Raw genomic sequence first — 16,158 nt, forward strand, 5'->3', positions numbered from 1 at the left:
GCTGCAGCATCTGCCGGAACAGATACTACACTTTGATCCTGTGCAATCCATCTCCCCTAATTATGGTGCAATTGGATGGGTGCAATGATTGCCGTGATGGATAAGTGTTTCACACAAGCCCACTTCCCTAAGGAGGAGTAATGCCTTGGATGATGGTCTCTGAGGCGTGAACAGAAACATTCTTCCCTTCGATCCAAAGAGCAAGGGTTACTGTGGTAGATAAGTATTGGCGAAAGTATTTTTACATGAACCGTTTGTTTATTTTTTAAGAGTATATTTTATCACTTTTGGTGATCCGTACTTCGAAATATACAGCCGTCTAAATCACACGAGATTTGTTTACGTTGGCGCCATTTTTTAACTTGACCGTTTTATTTAAGTGAATGTATACTCTAAATGGGATTTAGTTTACCTTAAATGTGATAATCATGGCGATGCGAATAAAACTAATATCTATAGCTGCAAGTGAAGATTCCAAAGGACTTGTGAAGTTAGTACAATCTAGTGTAAGTAAACTTAATTCATTTAATTAAATACAACCTTTCGTCTTACTAAGGAAGAAAAAAAAAACGTGTGCACGTTTATTATTTCTTATTGTTAAATTAATGTTGTGTGAAGGGAATATTGTTTATTATCGGTTTATGAGCACAAATGAACCATAATACCCGACTCTTGTATAAAACCTTTTAATTTAATTAGAAATTATGTTCGACTTCACGTTTTAAACTTTCACGTTCGAATTTAGCATCGACTTCAGTGCCCGATATATTTATATATTTTAATTTTTGTTTGTTTTTTAATTTTATTTATTTGTTTATTTATTTTGTGTCCGTTTCTAACTCGAAAGTGATTTTGAAGATTTTATATCGCGAGAATAGTGAACTCAGCTCTCCTTCCTATATTAAAAAAAAAATAATACTATTATTTCAGCACGGTCCGTAAATTGCAGAAATACCTTTTTTTTTAACGCGCTATTTTTAAATAGTATTTTCAAGTTAAATTAAAGTTTTACGGTATCTTTTTATTATTAAATTGGTAGGTGAAAGTACAAAATAGTTACAAAACACCCTCCTCTTCCCATGTTAAAAATGGATTTCTAAATGTTATTTAAGCACGGTTTAATAAGCGCAGCAGTGCACTGCATAAGTACCATTTTTTTTTTTTTTAACACAAAAAATTCAAGTATGAGTTCACGTACACGTACAAGCGGTATCCTACTCCCTGTATATTTTTTTTCGTTTCTTTTTCATTTTTTTCAGCGGATTATTATCGAATGGAAACTAATCTATCAGATTATTAAAAAAAAAATGGTAAATTTATACAAACACCGTGACAGCGAATTAACCCTAACCCCTAACCCTAACCCTAAACCCTAAACCCTAACCCTAACCCTAACGCTGTCACGGTGTTTGTATAATAATACCAAAAAAATGGGGTTTGTTTTACTGTACACATAGATTCGAAAAAGTTGTCAAAAAACAAATATATAACAAATAAATGTTATCAAAAGCAAGATGTTACTTTTCTGCCAAACTGGATATATTTTTCGTGTTTTTATTCAATGTAACATGTTTATTCAGCTCGAAAAAAATGCATTGTTTACCAATGTATTGAAAAATTCAAAATGGCGCCCGACTCTCTCTTTAACATGGTAAGTTCGGAAAAAGGTGTTATAAATAATAAACTAGAAAAAATACTATTAAAAAACCACCGAATATATGTCAACCTATGTCACGCTAATATATATTGAGCGAGTTTCTAACAGTATTTTGTCTAGTTTTGTATTTATATCACCTTTTCCCAAACTTACCGTGTTAAAGAGAGAATTGGGCATCATTTTGAATTTTCCAATACATCGGTAAACACAGTATGTTTTTCGAGCTGAATAAACATGTTACATTAAATAAAAAACACTGAAAACATATCCAGTTAGGTAGAAAAGTAACTTATCTTGCCTTTGATAACCTTTATTTGTTATATATTTGTTTTTTGACAACTTTTTCGAATCTATGTGTGCAGTATTCAGTAATACAAACGCCTGATTTATGAAAGTATGATAGGTTATGAAAAGGAAGGGTTGTAAAGAGATAGCTTCGAATTTGGGGGTATCAAAACCAAAGCAAAATATGATGAAAGTAAAAATAAAATAGATAAACCCTATAATTTATTATACCATACCTGTTCACACTGAAACAGAAACACTTATCACAATATTCTGTGGATCTATATTAAAAAAACGTTGTTAAATATTTCCATTCTATGGAGGTCAGGTGCGAACGAACACCCCATAATTTTATTATACCATATTTCTTCAAACTGAAACATAATTATCAAAGTATATTTACGCGGATAGATATGAAAAGTCTTTATTAAAGTTTGTGCCTATTTCCATTCTATGGAGGCCAGGCGTGAACGCAGACCCCACAATTTTATTATACCATCCCTATTTAAGTTAAAACATACTTATCAAAGTATTCTTATGTACATCTATATCAAAAACACTAAACGTTTTTTTTTTTATTATTAATTTTTTATTTCCAGACCCCACAATTTAAACAAACCACCGTTGGGGCGGGCGTTTGCCGCCTGCCAGATCAAAAATACCCATTCTTGTGTCTCGATACATCTATCATTATATGTAATCAGTTTTTTAAAATAGTCAACCATATAGGGGCCTATTCGTGACCAGACACACACACACACACACACACACACACACACACACACAGCTTTATATATATATATATATATATATATATATATATATATATATATATATATATATATATCGAATAAAAAGATCAGCTGAAGAATAATGTCAACAAAGAAGTGCGCAAACGGAGCTCTCCTAAAATGAAGATTAATTTACTTGTGGATATTAAATTTGTTTACATAAAAGTTAGATAGCAAAAAGTCAAGTATTATGCTTCATGTTGTGCTCCTAGACGACAATGAAAAGTTATTTTCTTAATAGTTTTTCGTTCTTTGCTAAGACAGAGGCGTTACGCCTCTGTCTTAGCAAAGAACGAAAAACTATTTACTTATGAAAACATTTGTTGATACTGCTAATATTACTGACAATTATCAAATTTCTCTATGGAAGCCCGAAGCCAAAAAACGTTTTATTTTGAAAATGAAGAGGATTTTATTTATTTGTTTAGATATTTGTCAACGTATGATTAAATGAAGTAATCAAAGAAATTAATTTAAAAAAAAAAATTAATTAAATGGTTTGTTAAAGTGTTGTTGTACCTATTTACAATGCCTCCCCACGGGACAGTTAGACACCAGCGTCGTTTTTTTGGTATTATTATACAAACACCGTGACAGCGTTAGGGTTAGGGTTAATTCGCTGTCACGGTGTTTGTATAAATTTACCGTTTTTTTTACCGTGGAGAAAAGGTACAAAAAAAAAAAACTGTCTCAGTCGCGAAGGACTGCTCCTGCTCCTCCACCGAAATAGAACAAGAAATGGAAGTGCAGCATCTGAAGAACAGATACTACACTTTGATCTTGGTAAAAAAAAAAAAAAAGTGTTATTGTAGTGAGACATAAAATAATAAATACATGGTGTGCCCATTTTTTTTTCTTTGGTGTTAATTTAGAAATTTGTTTCTTTTTTAACTCTTCCTTTTTTCTCTCCTTTCCCTGTCTTTTCCTATCACCCTATTCGTCTTTTACTTTCTCTTTCCGTTTCATCTTTCCCTTTTTCCTTTTCCTCTCTTTCCATTTTCTCTCTTCCTCTTTCTCCTTCCCTCTCTCTTCCTCCTTTTTTCTTTCTTTTTTCTCTTCCTCTTCTTTCTTCCTCCTTTTTCCCCCTCCTCTCTCTTCCTCCTTCCCTCCCCTCCTCTCCTCTCTCTTCCTCCTTTCCCCCCTCCTCTCTTCCTCCTTTCCCCCCTCCTCTCTCTTCCTCCTTTTCCCCCTCCTCTCTCTTCCTCCTTTCCCCCTCCTCTCTCTTCCTCCTTTTCCCCTCCTCTCTCTTCCTCCTTTTCCCCTCCTCTCTCTTCCTCCTTTTCCCCCCCTCCTCTCTCTTCCTCCTTTTCCCCCCCTCCTCTCTCTTCCTCCTTTTCCCCCTTCTCTCTCTTCCTCCTTTCCCCCCTCCTCTCTCTTCCTCCTTTTTCCCCCTCCTCTCTCTTCCTCCTTTTTCCCCCTCCTCTGTCTTCCTCCTTTCCCCCCCTCCTCTGTCTTCCTCCTTTCCCCCCCTCCTCTGTCTTCCTCCGTTCCCCCCTCCTCTGTCTTCCTCCTTTCCCCCCTCCTCTGTCTTCCTCCTTTCCCCCCTCCCCTCTCTTCCTCCTTTCCCCCCTCCCCTCTCTTCCTCCTTTCCCCCTCCCCTCTCTTCCTCCTTTCCCCCTCCCCTCTCTTCCTCCTTTCCCCCTCCCCTCTCTTCCTCCTTTCCCCCTCCCCTCTCTTCCTCCTTCCCCCCTCTCCTCTCTTCCTCCTTTCTCCCCTCCCCTCTCTTCCTCCTTTCCCCCTCCTCTCTCTCTTCCGTCTTTACCCCTTTCCTCTCTCTCTTCCGTCTTTGCCCCTTTCCTCTCTCTCTTCCGTCTTTGCCCCTTTCCTCTCTCTCTTCCGTCTTTGCCCCTTTCCTCTCTCTCTTCCGTCTTTGCCCCTTTCCTCTCTCTCTTCCGTCTTTGCCCCTTTCCTCTCTCTCTTCCGTCTTTGCCCCTTTCCTCTCTCTCTTCCGTCTTTGCCCCTTTCCTCTCTCTCTTCCGTCTTTGCCCCTTTCCTCTCTCTCTTCCGTCTTTGCCCCTTTCCTCTCTCTCTCTTCCGTCTTTGCCCCTTTCCTCTCTCTCTCTTCCGTCTTTGCCCCTTTCCTCTCTCTCTCTTCCGTCTTTGCCCCTTTCCTCTCTCTCTCTTCCGTCTTTGCCCCTTTCCTCTCTCTCTCTTCCGTCTTTGTCCCCTTTCCTCTCTCTCTCTTCCGTCTTGTCCCCTTTCCTCTCTCTCTCTTCCGTCTTGTCCCCTTTCCTCTCTCTCTCTTCCGTCTTGTCCCCTTTCCTCTCTCTCTCTTCCGTCTTGTCCCCTTTCCTCTCTCTCTCTTCCGTCTTGTCCCCTTTCCTCTCTCTCTCTTCCGTCTTGTCCCCTTTCCTCTCTCTCTCTTCCGTCTTTGCCCCTTTCCTCTCTCTCTCTTCCGTCTTTGCCCCTTTCCTCTCTCTCTTCCGTCTTTGCCCCTTTCCTCTCTCTCTTCCGTCTTTGCCCCTTTCCTCTCTCTCTTCCGTCTTTGCCCCTTTCCTCTCTCTCTTCCGTCTTTGCCCCTTTCCTCTCTCTCTTCCGTCTTTGCCCCTTTCCTCTCTCTCTTCCGTCTTTGCCCCTTTCCTCTCTCTCTTCCGTCTTTGCCCCTTTCCTCTCTCTCTTCCGTCTTTGCCCCTTTCCTCTCTCCCTTCCGTCTTTGCCCCTTTCCTCTCTCTCTTCCGTCTTTGCCCCTTTCCTCTCTCTCTTCCGTCTTTGCCCCTTTCCTCTCTCTCTTCCGTCTTTGCCCCTTTCCTCTCTCTCTTCCGTCTTTGCCCCTTTCCTCTCTCTCTTCCGTCTTTGCCCCTTTCCTCTCTCTCTTCCGTCTTTGCCCCTTTCCTCTCTCTCTTCCGTCTTTGCCCCTTTCCTCTCTCTCTTCCGTCTTTGCCCCTTTCCTCTCTCTCTTCCGTCTTTGCCCCTTTCCTCTCTCTCTTCCGTCTTTGCCCCTTTCCTCTCTCTCTTCCGTCTTTGCCCCTTTCCTCTCTCTCTTCCGTCTTTGCCCCTTTCCTCTCTCTCTTCCGTCTTTGCCCCTTTCCTCTCTCTCTTCCGTCTTTGCCCCTTTCCTCTCTCTCTTCCGTCTTTGCCCCTTTCCTCTCTCTCTTCCGTCTTTGCCCCTTTCCTCTCTCTCTTCCGTCTTTGCCCCTTTCCTCTCTCTCTTCCGTCTTTGCCCCTTTCCTCTCTCTCTTCCGTCTTTGCCCCTTTCCTCTCTCTCTTCCGTCTTTGCCCCTTTCCTCTCTCTCTTCCGTCTTTGCCCCTTTCCTCTCTCTCTTCCATCTTTGCCCCTTTCCTCTCTCTCTTCCGTCTTTGCCCCTTTCCTCTCTCTCTTCCGTCTTTGCCCCTTTCCTCTCTCTCTTCCGTCTTTGCCCCTTTCCTCTCTCTCTTCCGTCTTTGCCCCTTTCCTCTCTCTCTTCCGTCTTTGCCCCTTTCCTCTCTCTCTTCCGTCTTTGCCCCTTTCCTCTCTCTCTTCCGTCTTTGCCCCTTTCCTCTCTCTCTTCCGTCTTTGCCCCTTTCCTCTCTCTCTTCCGTCTTTGCCCCTTTCCTCTCTCTCTTCCGTCTTTGCCCCTTTCCTCTCTCTCTTCCGTCTTTGCCCCTTTCCTCTCTCTCTTCCGTCTTTGCCCCTTTCCTCTCTCTCTTCCGTCTTTGCCCCTTTCCTCTCTCTCTTCCGTCTTTGCCCCTTTCCTCTCTCTCTTCCGTCTTTGCCCCTTTCCTCTCTCTCTTCCGTCTTTGCCCCTTTCCTCTCTCTCTTCCGTCTTTGCCCCTTTCCTCTCTCTCTTCCGTCTTTGCCCCTTTCCTCTCTCTCTTCCGTCTTTGCCCCTTTCCTCTCTCTCTTCCGTCTTTGCCCCTTTCCTCTCTCTCTTCCGTCTTTGCCCCTTTCCTCTCTCTCTTCCGTCTTTGCCCCTTTCCTCTCTCTCTCTTCCGTCTTTGCCCCTTTCCTCTCTCTCTCTTCCGTCTTTGCCCCTTTCCTCTCTCTCTCTTCCGTCTTTGCCCCTTTCCTCTCTCTCTCTTCCGTCTTTGCCCCTTTCCTCTCTCTCTCTTCCGTCTTGTCCCCTTTCCTCTCTCTCTCTTCCGTCTTGTCCCCTTTCCTCTCTCTCTCTTCCGTCTTGTCCCCTTTCCTCTCTCTCTCTTCCGTCTTGTCCCCTTTCCTCTCTCTCTCTTCCGTCTTGTCCCCTTTCCTCTCTCTCTCTTCCGTCTTGTCCCCTTTCCTCTCTCTCTCTTCCGTCTTGTCCCCTTTCCTCTCTCTCTCTTCCGTCTTGTCCCCTTTCCTCTCTCTCTCTTCCGTCTTTGCCCCTTTCCTCTCTCTCTCTTCCGTCTTTGCCCCTTTCCTCTCTCTCTTCCGTCTTTGCCCCTTTCCTCTCTCTCTTCCGTCTTTGCCCCTTTCCTCTCTCTCTTCCGTCTTTGCCCCTTTCCTCTCTCTCTTCCGTCTTTGCCCCTTTCCTCTCTCTCTTCCGTCTTTGCCCCTTTCCTCTCTCTCTTCCGTCTTTGCCCCTTTCCTCTCTCTCTTCCGTCTTTGCCCCTTTCCTCTCTCTCTTCCGTCTTTGCCCCTTTCCTCTCTCTCTTCCGTCTTTGCCCCTTTCCTCTCTCTCTTCCGTCTTTGCCCCTTTCCTCTCTCTCTTCCGTCTTTGCCCCTTTCCTCTCTCTCTTCCGTCTTTGCCCCTTTCCTCTCTCTCTTCCGTCTTTGCCCCTTTCCTCTCTCTCTTCCGTCTTTGCCCCTTTCCTCTCTCTCTTCCGTCTTTGCCCCTTTCCTCTCTCTCTTCCGTCTTTGCCCCTTTCCTCTCTCTCTTCCGTCTTTGCCCCTTTCCTCTCTCTCTTCCGTCTTTGCCCCTTTCCTCTCTCTCTTCCGTCTTTGCCCCTTTCCTCTCTCTCTTCCGTCTTTGCCCCTTTCCTCTCTCTCTTCCGTCTTTGCCCCTTTCCTCTCTCTCTTCCGTCTTTGCCCCTTTCCTCTCTCTCTTCCGTCTTTGCCCCTTTCCTCTCTCTCTTCCGTCTTTGCCCCTTTCCTCTCTCTCTTCCGTCTTTGCCCCTTTCCTCTCTCTCTTCCGTCTTTGCCCCTTTCCTCTCTCTCTTCCGTCTTTGCCCCTTTCCTCTCTCTCTTCCGTCTTTGCCCCTTTCCTCTCTCTCTTCCGTCTTTGCCCCTTTCCTCTCTCTCTTCCGTCTTTGCCCCTTTCCTCTCTCTCTTCCGTCTTTGCCCCTTTCCTCTCTCTCTTCCGTCTTTGCCCCTTTCCTCTCTCTCTTCCGTCTTTGCCCCTTTCCTCTCTCTCTTCCGTCTTTGCCCCTTTCCTCTCTCTCTTCCGTCTTTGCCCCTTTCCTCTCTCTCTTCCGTCTTTGCCCCTTTCCTCTCTCTCTTCCGTCTTTGCCCCTTTCCTCTCTCTCTTCCGTCTTTGCCCCTTTCCTCTCTCTCTTCCGTCTTTGCCCCTTTCCTCTCTCTCTTCCGTCTTTGCCCCTTTCCTCTCTCTCTTCCGTCTTTGCCCCTTTCCTCTCTCTCTTCCGTCTTTGCCCCTTTCCTCTCTCTCTCTTCCGTCTTTGCCCCTTTCCTCTCTCTCTCTTCCGTCTTTGCCCCTTTCCTCTCTCTCTCTTCCGTCTTTGCCCCTTTCCTCTCTCTCTCTTCCGTCTTTGCCCCTTTCCTCTCTCTCTCTTCCGTCTTTGCCCCTTTCCTCTCTCTCTCTTCCGTCTTTGCCCCTTTCCTCTCTCTCTCTTCCGTCTTTGCCCCTTTCCTCTCTCTCTCTTCCGTCTTGTCCCCTTTCCTCTCTCTCTCTTCCGTCTTGTCCCCTTTCCTCTCTCTCTCTTCCGTCTTGTCCCCTTTCCTCTCTCTCTCTTCCGTCTTGTCCCCTTTCCTCTCTCTCTCTTCCGTCTTGTCCCCTTTCCTCTCTCTCTCTTCCGTCTTTGCCCCTTTCCTCTCTCTCTCTTCCGTCTTTGCCCCTTTCCTCTCTCTCTTCCGTCTTTGCCCCTTTCCTCTCTCTCTTCCGTCTTTGCCCCTTTCCTCTCTCTCTCTTCCGTCTTTGCCCCTTTCCTCTCTCTCTCTTCCGTCTTTGCCCCTTTCCTCTCTCTCTTCCGTCTTTGCCCCTTTCCTCTCTCTCTTCCGTCTTTGCCCCTTTCCTCTCTCTCTTCCGTCTTTGCCCCTTTCCTCTCTCTCTTCCGTCTTTGCCCCTTTCCTCTCTCCCTTCCGTCTTTGCCCCTTTCCTCTCTCTCTCTTCCGTCTTTGCCCCTTTCCTCTCTCTCTTCCGTCTTTGCCCCTTTCCTCTCTCCCTTCCGTCTTTGCCCCTTTCCTCTCTCCCTTCCGTCTTTGCCCCTTTCCTCTCTCCCTTCCGTCTTTGCCCCTTTCCTCTCTCCCTTCCGTCTTTGCCCCTTTCCTCTCTCCCTTCCGTCTTTGCCCCTTTCCTCTCTCCCTTCCGTCTTTGCCCCTTTCCTCTCTCCCTTCCGTCTTTGCCCCTTTCCTCTCTCCCTTCCGTCTTTGCCCCTTTCCTCTCTCCCTTCCGTCTTTGCCCCTTTCCTCTCTCCCTTCCGTCTTTGCCCCTTTCCTCTCTCCCTTCCGTCTTTGCCCCTTTCCTCTCTCCCTTCCGTCTTTGCCCCTTTCCTCTCTCCCTTCCGTCTTTGCCCCTTTCCTCTCTCTCTCTTCCGTCTTTGCCCCTTTCCTCTCTCCCCTCCGTCTTTGCCCCTTTCCTCTCTCCCCTCCGTCTTTGCCCCTTTCCTCTCTCCCCTCCGTCTTTGCCCCTTTCCTCTCTCTCTTTAGTCTTTTCCCCCTTCCCATCTCTCTCTTTAGTCTTTTCCCCCTTCCCACCCTCTCTGTCTTCCGTCTTTTCCCCCTTCCCATCCTCTCTGTCTTCCGTCTTTTCCCCCTTCCCACCCTCTCTGTCTTCCGTCTTTTCTCTCTTGCTCCTTTTTTCTTTCTTCCTCTCTCTTGCTCCTTTTTTCTTTCTTCCTCTCTCTTGCTCCTTTTTTCTTTCTTCCTCTCTCTTGCTCCTTTTTTCTTTCTTCCTCTCTCTTGCTCCTTTTTTCTTTCTTCCTCTCTCTTGCTCCTTTTTTCTTTCTTCCTCTCTCTTGCTCCTTTTTTCTTTCTTCCTCTCTCTTGCTCCTTTTTTCTTTCTTCCTCTCTCTTGCTCCTTTTTTCTTTCTTCCTCTCTCTTGCTCCTTTTTTCTTTCTTCCTCTCTCTTGCTCCTTTTTTCTTTCTTCCTCTCTCTTGCTCCTTTTTTCTTTCTTCCTCTCTCTTGCTCCTTTTTTCTTTCTTCCTCTCTCTTGCTCCTTTTTTCTTTCTTCCTCTCTCTTCCTCCTTTTTTCTTTCTTCCTCTCTCTTCCTCCTTTTGTCTTTCTTCCTAACTCTTCCTCCTTTTTCTGCTTTCTCTCTCTTCCTCCTTTTTTCCTCTTCCCCTCTATTCTCCACTGGTTTCCTCTTTTGTTTTCTTTACCTTTTATCTTCTTCCTGTCTCTTTCTCCTTTTTTCTTCTCTTTCTCTTCCTCCTTTTTCCTCTACCTCTCTCCCTTCTCTTTTTCCTCTTCTTCGTTGTTCTTCTTCCTCTCTCTGTCCCCATTTTCCCCATATCTTTTTTTTCACTTTTCATTAAAATTAATGTATATATAGGTATGACACTAATTTTCAACACCCATAGCAAGAAATACAAGTAAAAACTAGTAAAATGAAATCAATTCATCATAATTTTTACTCTCTATTGAAGAAGGACTAGGTTTTAAATCACACATAAGCATTATTTATTTATCACTCAATACAACAGACAAAATTTGATTTGAATGTCACAAAATAAGCAAAACATTAAAAAAAAATCAGAATATAATAAGTTGCACGTATGTGGACACTCTCTGGTTCTGTATGTGAGATAACGCTACAAAAAATAGTGAAGAAATTATGAATGTGAGAAGTATGTAGGGCCAACCTTGCCTTCACATTTTCACCAAGTTTCAGAAAAATCTAATGGATGGGGCAAAAGTTATGGGGTAATAAGTGTCATTTTTTTGCAATTGTGGGGCATTTGTGGCTCCTTTCAGCTCCTGGGGATGCCGAATCCTAGTGAAAATGGACAAACAGTGCAGTTTCACGCCTTAAGACATGTATATTTGAATTCAGCACCATGGAAAACCACTATATAGACATACATATCAGGTTTTTGAGTAATATGAAAAAAGAGCTCCAAAAAAGCATTTAAAAAAAGTTTTTTTTTTATAGCCTTAAATGTCCTAGAGGGATGCAAACCAGAATTTTGCCAGGTTCACCCATACTGAATTTATATTAAGAAAAAACGGCCTCCACATTTTGGCCAAGTTTTAAGAAAATCTAATGGATGGATCAAACACTATGGGGCAAAAAGTGTAATTTTTGGCCGTTTGGGGCATTTTTTTTACCTCTTTTGAGCTACTGGGGACGCTGAATCCCCATGTAAATGGATAATGGTACAATTTCAGGCCTTAACACATGTATATTTGAGTTGACCACCGTGAAAAACCACTATATAGTCAGACATATCACGTTTTTGTTGAAAAATATGAAAAAAGAGCCACAAAAATGGGCGTTTTTTAGCACTAAAAGTCCTCGGGGACATGAACCAGAATTTTGCTAGGGTCACCCATACTAGATTTATATTAAGAACACTGGGCTCTACATTTTGGCCAAGTTTCAGAAAAATCTAATGGATGGATCAAAAGTTCTGAGGTAAAACGTCTCATTTTTGGCCATTTTTGGGGGCATTTTTAACCACTTTTAAGCCTTTGGGGATGCAACGGGAATTTTCGCAAAACAAACAAAAAAATTTACTGTGCACATCTATTTAATGAAATACAATTTGTGGCAAAATTTCAGGAAAAACTAATGGATGGTTATTTGACAATCCTCTCGACTAATGGATGCATGGATGCCACAGAAAACAGGTTCCTCTCCAATAAATCGAGGGGACCAAAAAAAATTTGTAAAGTTTTTGTTTAATCATTATTCAAGTGAAAAATAAAAGTAAAAGTCTTACCTTTGGCTTGAAATATGAAAAAGATATGTATATCTAGAAAAAAAAAATCATATTTTAGCAGACAACACCTAAAACAATTAACTTCCGGTTTGTTATGGAATCCCTTAACTGACAGAATTTCTTATAGTATTTATTTTCAATGTTGTAATTTGTAGCCCCCCCAAAAAAGTAATATTTAAATTATTTTTATTAAATTCCTCTTTATTCTAGTAATATCAATTTTTAATTCCTAAAACTGAGCTTTTTTTAAAATCTTAACTAAATCCTTAAATTTACTTTTGGAAACATTGGTCCCCCGACAAAAGAGGACTTGGACCTAGTAATTCACTCCCGTTTTTGTTAACACATTTCTCAATAATCACACCTTGGATTTTGTTTTTAAATTTTGTATGAACATTAGTCATGGTGAAAGTAAATTTTTCACTTATGGAGGGAGACCGTGTATGCTCAGCTTGTTTTCAATTCAAAGTTTTTGTATGGACTATATAAACTAAGACACATTTTTATTTAATATTAACTCATTTTAAAACATGCCATACATAAAGAAATTCAATTAACTCTTAAATTATAATTGTTTCAGTTACTTGGTTCTGACAAAAGCAATGAGTAACACTACGATTTTTATCAGCGATGTGCATCATTGGCTTCCATAGAAAAAATTATTTACATTTGATTTCTAAATATATTTTTTAATTATTCACTATTCCAAAATAGCATTCGTTTAAAAAAAATTATTTTTATTTTTTTAATTATTAACAGTAAGATTGTTTATTCATAATAGGTTTCAAGACTGAATCTTCCACATTTTTTTTTTTTTTTTCACAAACCTTGAAAAATTCAATTATTAAAACAAAAAGAAATTCGAAATCGTTTGAAATTACACAGGTAAAAACTATAAAATGTAAATAAAGAATATTTTAAAAATTTTGTAAAATTTAAAGAATTTTAATATATTTTCCATTTTTTTTTTTTTTTTTTTTTTTTTTTTTTCCCCAAAAAAAATTGATAAAAATCACCAACGCTTGTGACCCAAAATTAAATATATTTTATTTCATCATTCCAGTATATTTTAACATGTAAAAAAAAAACAAAAAAAAAAAAAAAAAAACAAGATGTGACCTTCCACATAAAAAAATTCTGATAGGATTGCATTAGAAGGGGTGGGTGCAAAATATGAGATTTTTTTGTGTACTATTTAATTTCAGTTTATTCAGCCCTTTTTTTTTTTTTTTTTTTTAATAAGTCTGTAAAAAAATTAACAGATTTCATCAATTATTCGATTTTTGAGCGAATTTTAAAAATCATGTTTTCGTTGTTTACATCAAAATATGAAGAAATTACATGCGGTTTCAATTTTCCTGTTTTTAGCTTTGTGAGGAATTTTTTTGGAAAATTCACCGGTTTTACGGAAAGTAAAAAAATGAGATTTTTTTTTTTTTTAGAATCTTTCTTCTTGAGAATGCTGCAAAAATTACAATGAATCAGTTTTATTTTACAACTTTTTACTGTTATTATCTATAATACTAGCGGAGGTACCCGGTGTTGCTCGGGTGTTTAGAGGTGTGTGTGCTCTTAAATCAAAAAAAAGTTTTGGTAGATAGTTAGGATCGAATCCGAAGCCCTGAGGTGAAGTTGGAAAAAAAACATGAGACGTTAACCGCTCGGCCAGCAAGAAAAAGTGAAAGACGTTTGAATTTATTTAAGTAGGATTCACAGGTGCCCGCTTAATGAGTTCAGTAGAAGTCACAGAGTTAAGATTTACAACGACATAAACAATGGCTATTCAGCAGTTAACATTTTCTGCGGGACAGTTTTTAATGAGGTGAAAACCCAACTATAGGCAGGAAAAGCAGCTCCCCCGTTTATTAGGGGAGTATGAAAGCAATCGTCGGATATGACAGTGAAAAGCCGATATTGACCAAACGTTTACATCGCTTTCTGGAGACCACCTGGCCAATTCAGATCCAATTCTGCTTTTTTTATAGTGAAAAAAACATGCGGCGATCTAAAAATCTGGAAAAAATAGCGTTTAAAAGTCGGGCAAATTAAATACACGTGCAACCCCCATTGTTAAGTCGTACATATTATCATCTAGACAGTATATAAAAAGTTTTAAGAACGAGTGAGCCGACTGAGCGCTCCCCTGAAAAATCCTTTTGCGGACATGCAGAAAAAGTGCACACACACACACACACACACACACACACACATTTTCGCTTTTATATTTATTGACTAGCGGGGGGTACCCGGCATTGCTCAGATACTTGTAGGTGTGTGCGTTTGGGAGGGGGTAAATCAGAACAAAAAGGAAACTTAGCGATTTTAAAAATGGGGGGGGGGGGAAAGAGGGGGTGTTGGTGGCAGGTAGGTTCGAACCCGGAGCCTTGAGGCCAATAGGCTGAGCCAGAACACCTGCACTACGGCAACAGTGGCAATGTAAGAGCCATTAAAAAGTGACTCAAGTCAAAGAGGTTTGATTGACAGGTGGCTGCTTAATGAGGTCATCGCAGGAGCGTTACGACGACGTAAGCACTGCAATGGCTATTCAGCAGTGAATATTTTTAGTGCAGGACAGTTTTTAATGGTAGTTTTTTTTTTTCTTTTGTTTTTTTTTGGTGGGAAAGAAAGGAAAACGGCTCCCCATTTATTATTAGGGGAGGAGTAATAAAGCAATTGTCTGATATGAGGGCGAAACCGACAGTGACCAATCGAATCCAGTTTCACTTTTTTTTTTTTTTTTATTATACCGAAAAACTAAAACAATATGCGGCGATCCAAAAATGTGGAATATTTAACGTTTAAAAGTTGGGCAAATTAAATAGAAAGGTTCCCCCCCCCCCCCGTTGTCAAGTCAAAGATATTATGATATAGACGTGATATAAAAAGTTTTAAGACTAAGGGAGCCGAGCGATCAGCCTCCGGAAAAAAGCCTTTTAGGGACATACGCAAAAAGTGCAGATACCTACATACATACACACATTTTCGCTTTTATATTTATAGATAAATCTCATCTGTCTGTTTAAATGTATGTATGCTTGTATGTCTTCAAAAAATTTCAACAGAGGTGACGGATCCTGACAAGATCGGTATTGTTTTGAAGCTCGATGTCTTTAATGACAAATATTGAAAAATTAGCCCAAAACACCTTCACCCTAAACTCGGCCATTTTGTACAAGGAGGCGCCGATTATCCCCCCCCCCCGGCATTTTAGCACATTATCGTGGATTGACTTTGGTTAATTTCAACACTTTTGACTTCCAGTTGCATCATGGAGACATTGGCAAAGACTTTCTTTTCCGCCTTAGCGGCATGGGTTCGAGCCTGCCTACTACCACTTTTTTTTTGTTTTTTTTTTCAACACACACCTCCAAACACTCGGGCAATGCCAGGCACCCAGGCTAATTTGTTATAAGGGTCGAAATTTCCGCCTTTTTAGTGTAATACCCAATGTATATCTCATAAACATTTTGTTTTTAAAATTACCAAAAAAGGATGTAATAAAAAAAATTATTTTCATTAACCTTTTAAATTGGACCCAAAACCAAAATAATTATTATTTTTGTGAATTCTATTCATTAATTTATTAATTTTAAGTATTTATTTATGTATTTTTTTCATTTAGAAAAATGGCCCAGAAGTGGATTGGGAAGAAGTCATCAGTGGTTATAGCCGGAAAGAATTGGATCATCTTTGGGAGAATTTTCAAAAGATGGGCACTTCTGTCATTCTTGGTCTGGACAAAATTGATGATAACAATGAAGAGGTAAAATCAAACGTTTCTTTTTTTATATTTTTATAACGGATTTAGACGATGGGAAAAGCACCATGATTCCCTTGTCCGTTGCTGCATTGCCCTTGAAAAGAAAAACAATTTCTTGTGATTCTGATTAGTGTTGATTATTTCAAATCAGGAATATAAAAAAAATGTCAGAATTCGGCCTCTCTCACTCTCGTCTTCGGCCTCTATCTCTCTCACTCTCATCTTCGGCCTCTCTCTCGTCTTTGGGCTCTCCCACTTTCTCTCTCTCACTCTCGTCTTTGGCCTCTCCCTCTTTCTCTCTCTCACTCTCGTCTTTGGCCTCTCCCTCTTTCTCTCTCTCACTCTTTCTCTCTCTCACTCTCGTCTTTGGCCTCTCCCTCTTTCTCTCTCTCACTCTCGTCTTTGGCCTCTCCCTATCTCACCCCCCTGTCTTCAGCCTCTCTCTCTCTCACCCTCTCGTCTTCAGCCTCTCTCTCTCTCACCCTCTCGTCTTCAGCCTCTCTCTCTCTCCCCCTCTCGTCTTTGGCCTCTCTCTCTCTCTCACCCTCTCGTCTTTGGCCTCTCTCTCTCTCACCCTCTCGTCTTTGGCCTCTCTCTCTCTCTCTCTCTCTCACCCTCTCGTCTTCGGCCTCTCTCTCTCTCACCCTCTCGTCTTCGGCCTCTCTCTCTCTCTCACCCTCTCGTCTTCGGCCTCTCTCTCTCTCTCACCC

The 16,158-nt window shown here is 41.5% G+C and overlaps 1 protein-coding gene across 2 annotated transcripts in view; it reads left to right on the top strand.

Moving 5' to 3' along the window:
- The first annotated feature begins 304 nt into the window (after positions 1-304).
- Positions 305-16,158, top strand: part of LOC145259925 (condensin-2 complex subunit G2-like) — a 157,853-nt gene continuing 141,999 nt past the window's right edge. The window contains exons 1-2 of one of the 2 annotated variants that reach the window (XM_080117886.1): positions 305-506; positions 15,311-15,451. In XM_080117886.1, coding sequence (XP_079974012.1) covers positions 429-506; positions 15,311-15,451 — 219 coding nt within the window. In that variant the 5' untranslated portion in view covers positions 305-428. The remainder of the gene's footprint in view (positions 507-15,310; positions 15,452-16,158) is intronic. The other variant, XM_080117885.1, reaches the window with a different exon arrangement.

Source organism: Euprymna scolopes, chromosome 35 (genome assembly GCF_053919585.1).
Source record: "Euprymna scolopes isolate OS-2025 chromosome 35, ASM5391958v1, whole genome shotgun sequence".
In the NCBI taxonomy this organism is placed as follows: Eukaryota; Metazoa; Mollusca; class Cephalopoda; order Sepiida; family Sepiolidae; genus Euprymna; species Euprymna scolopes.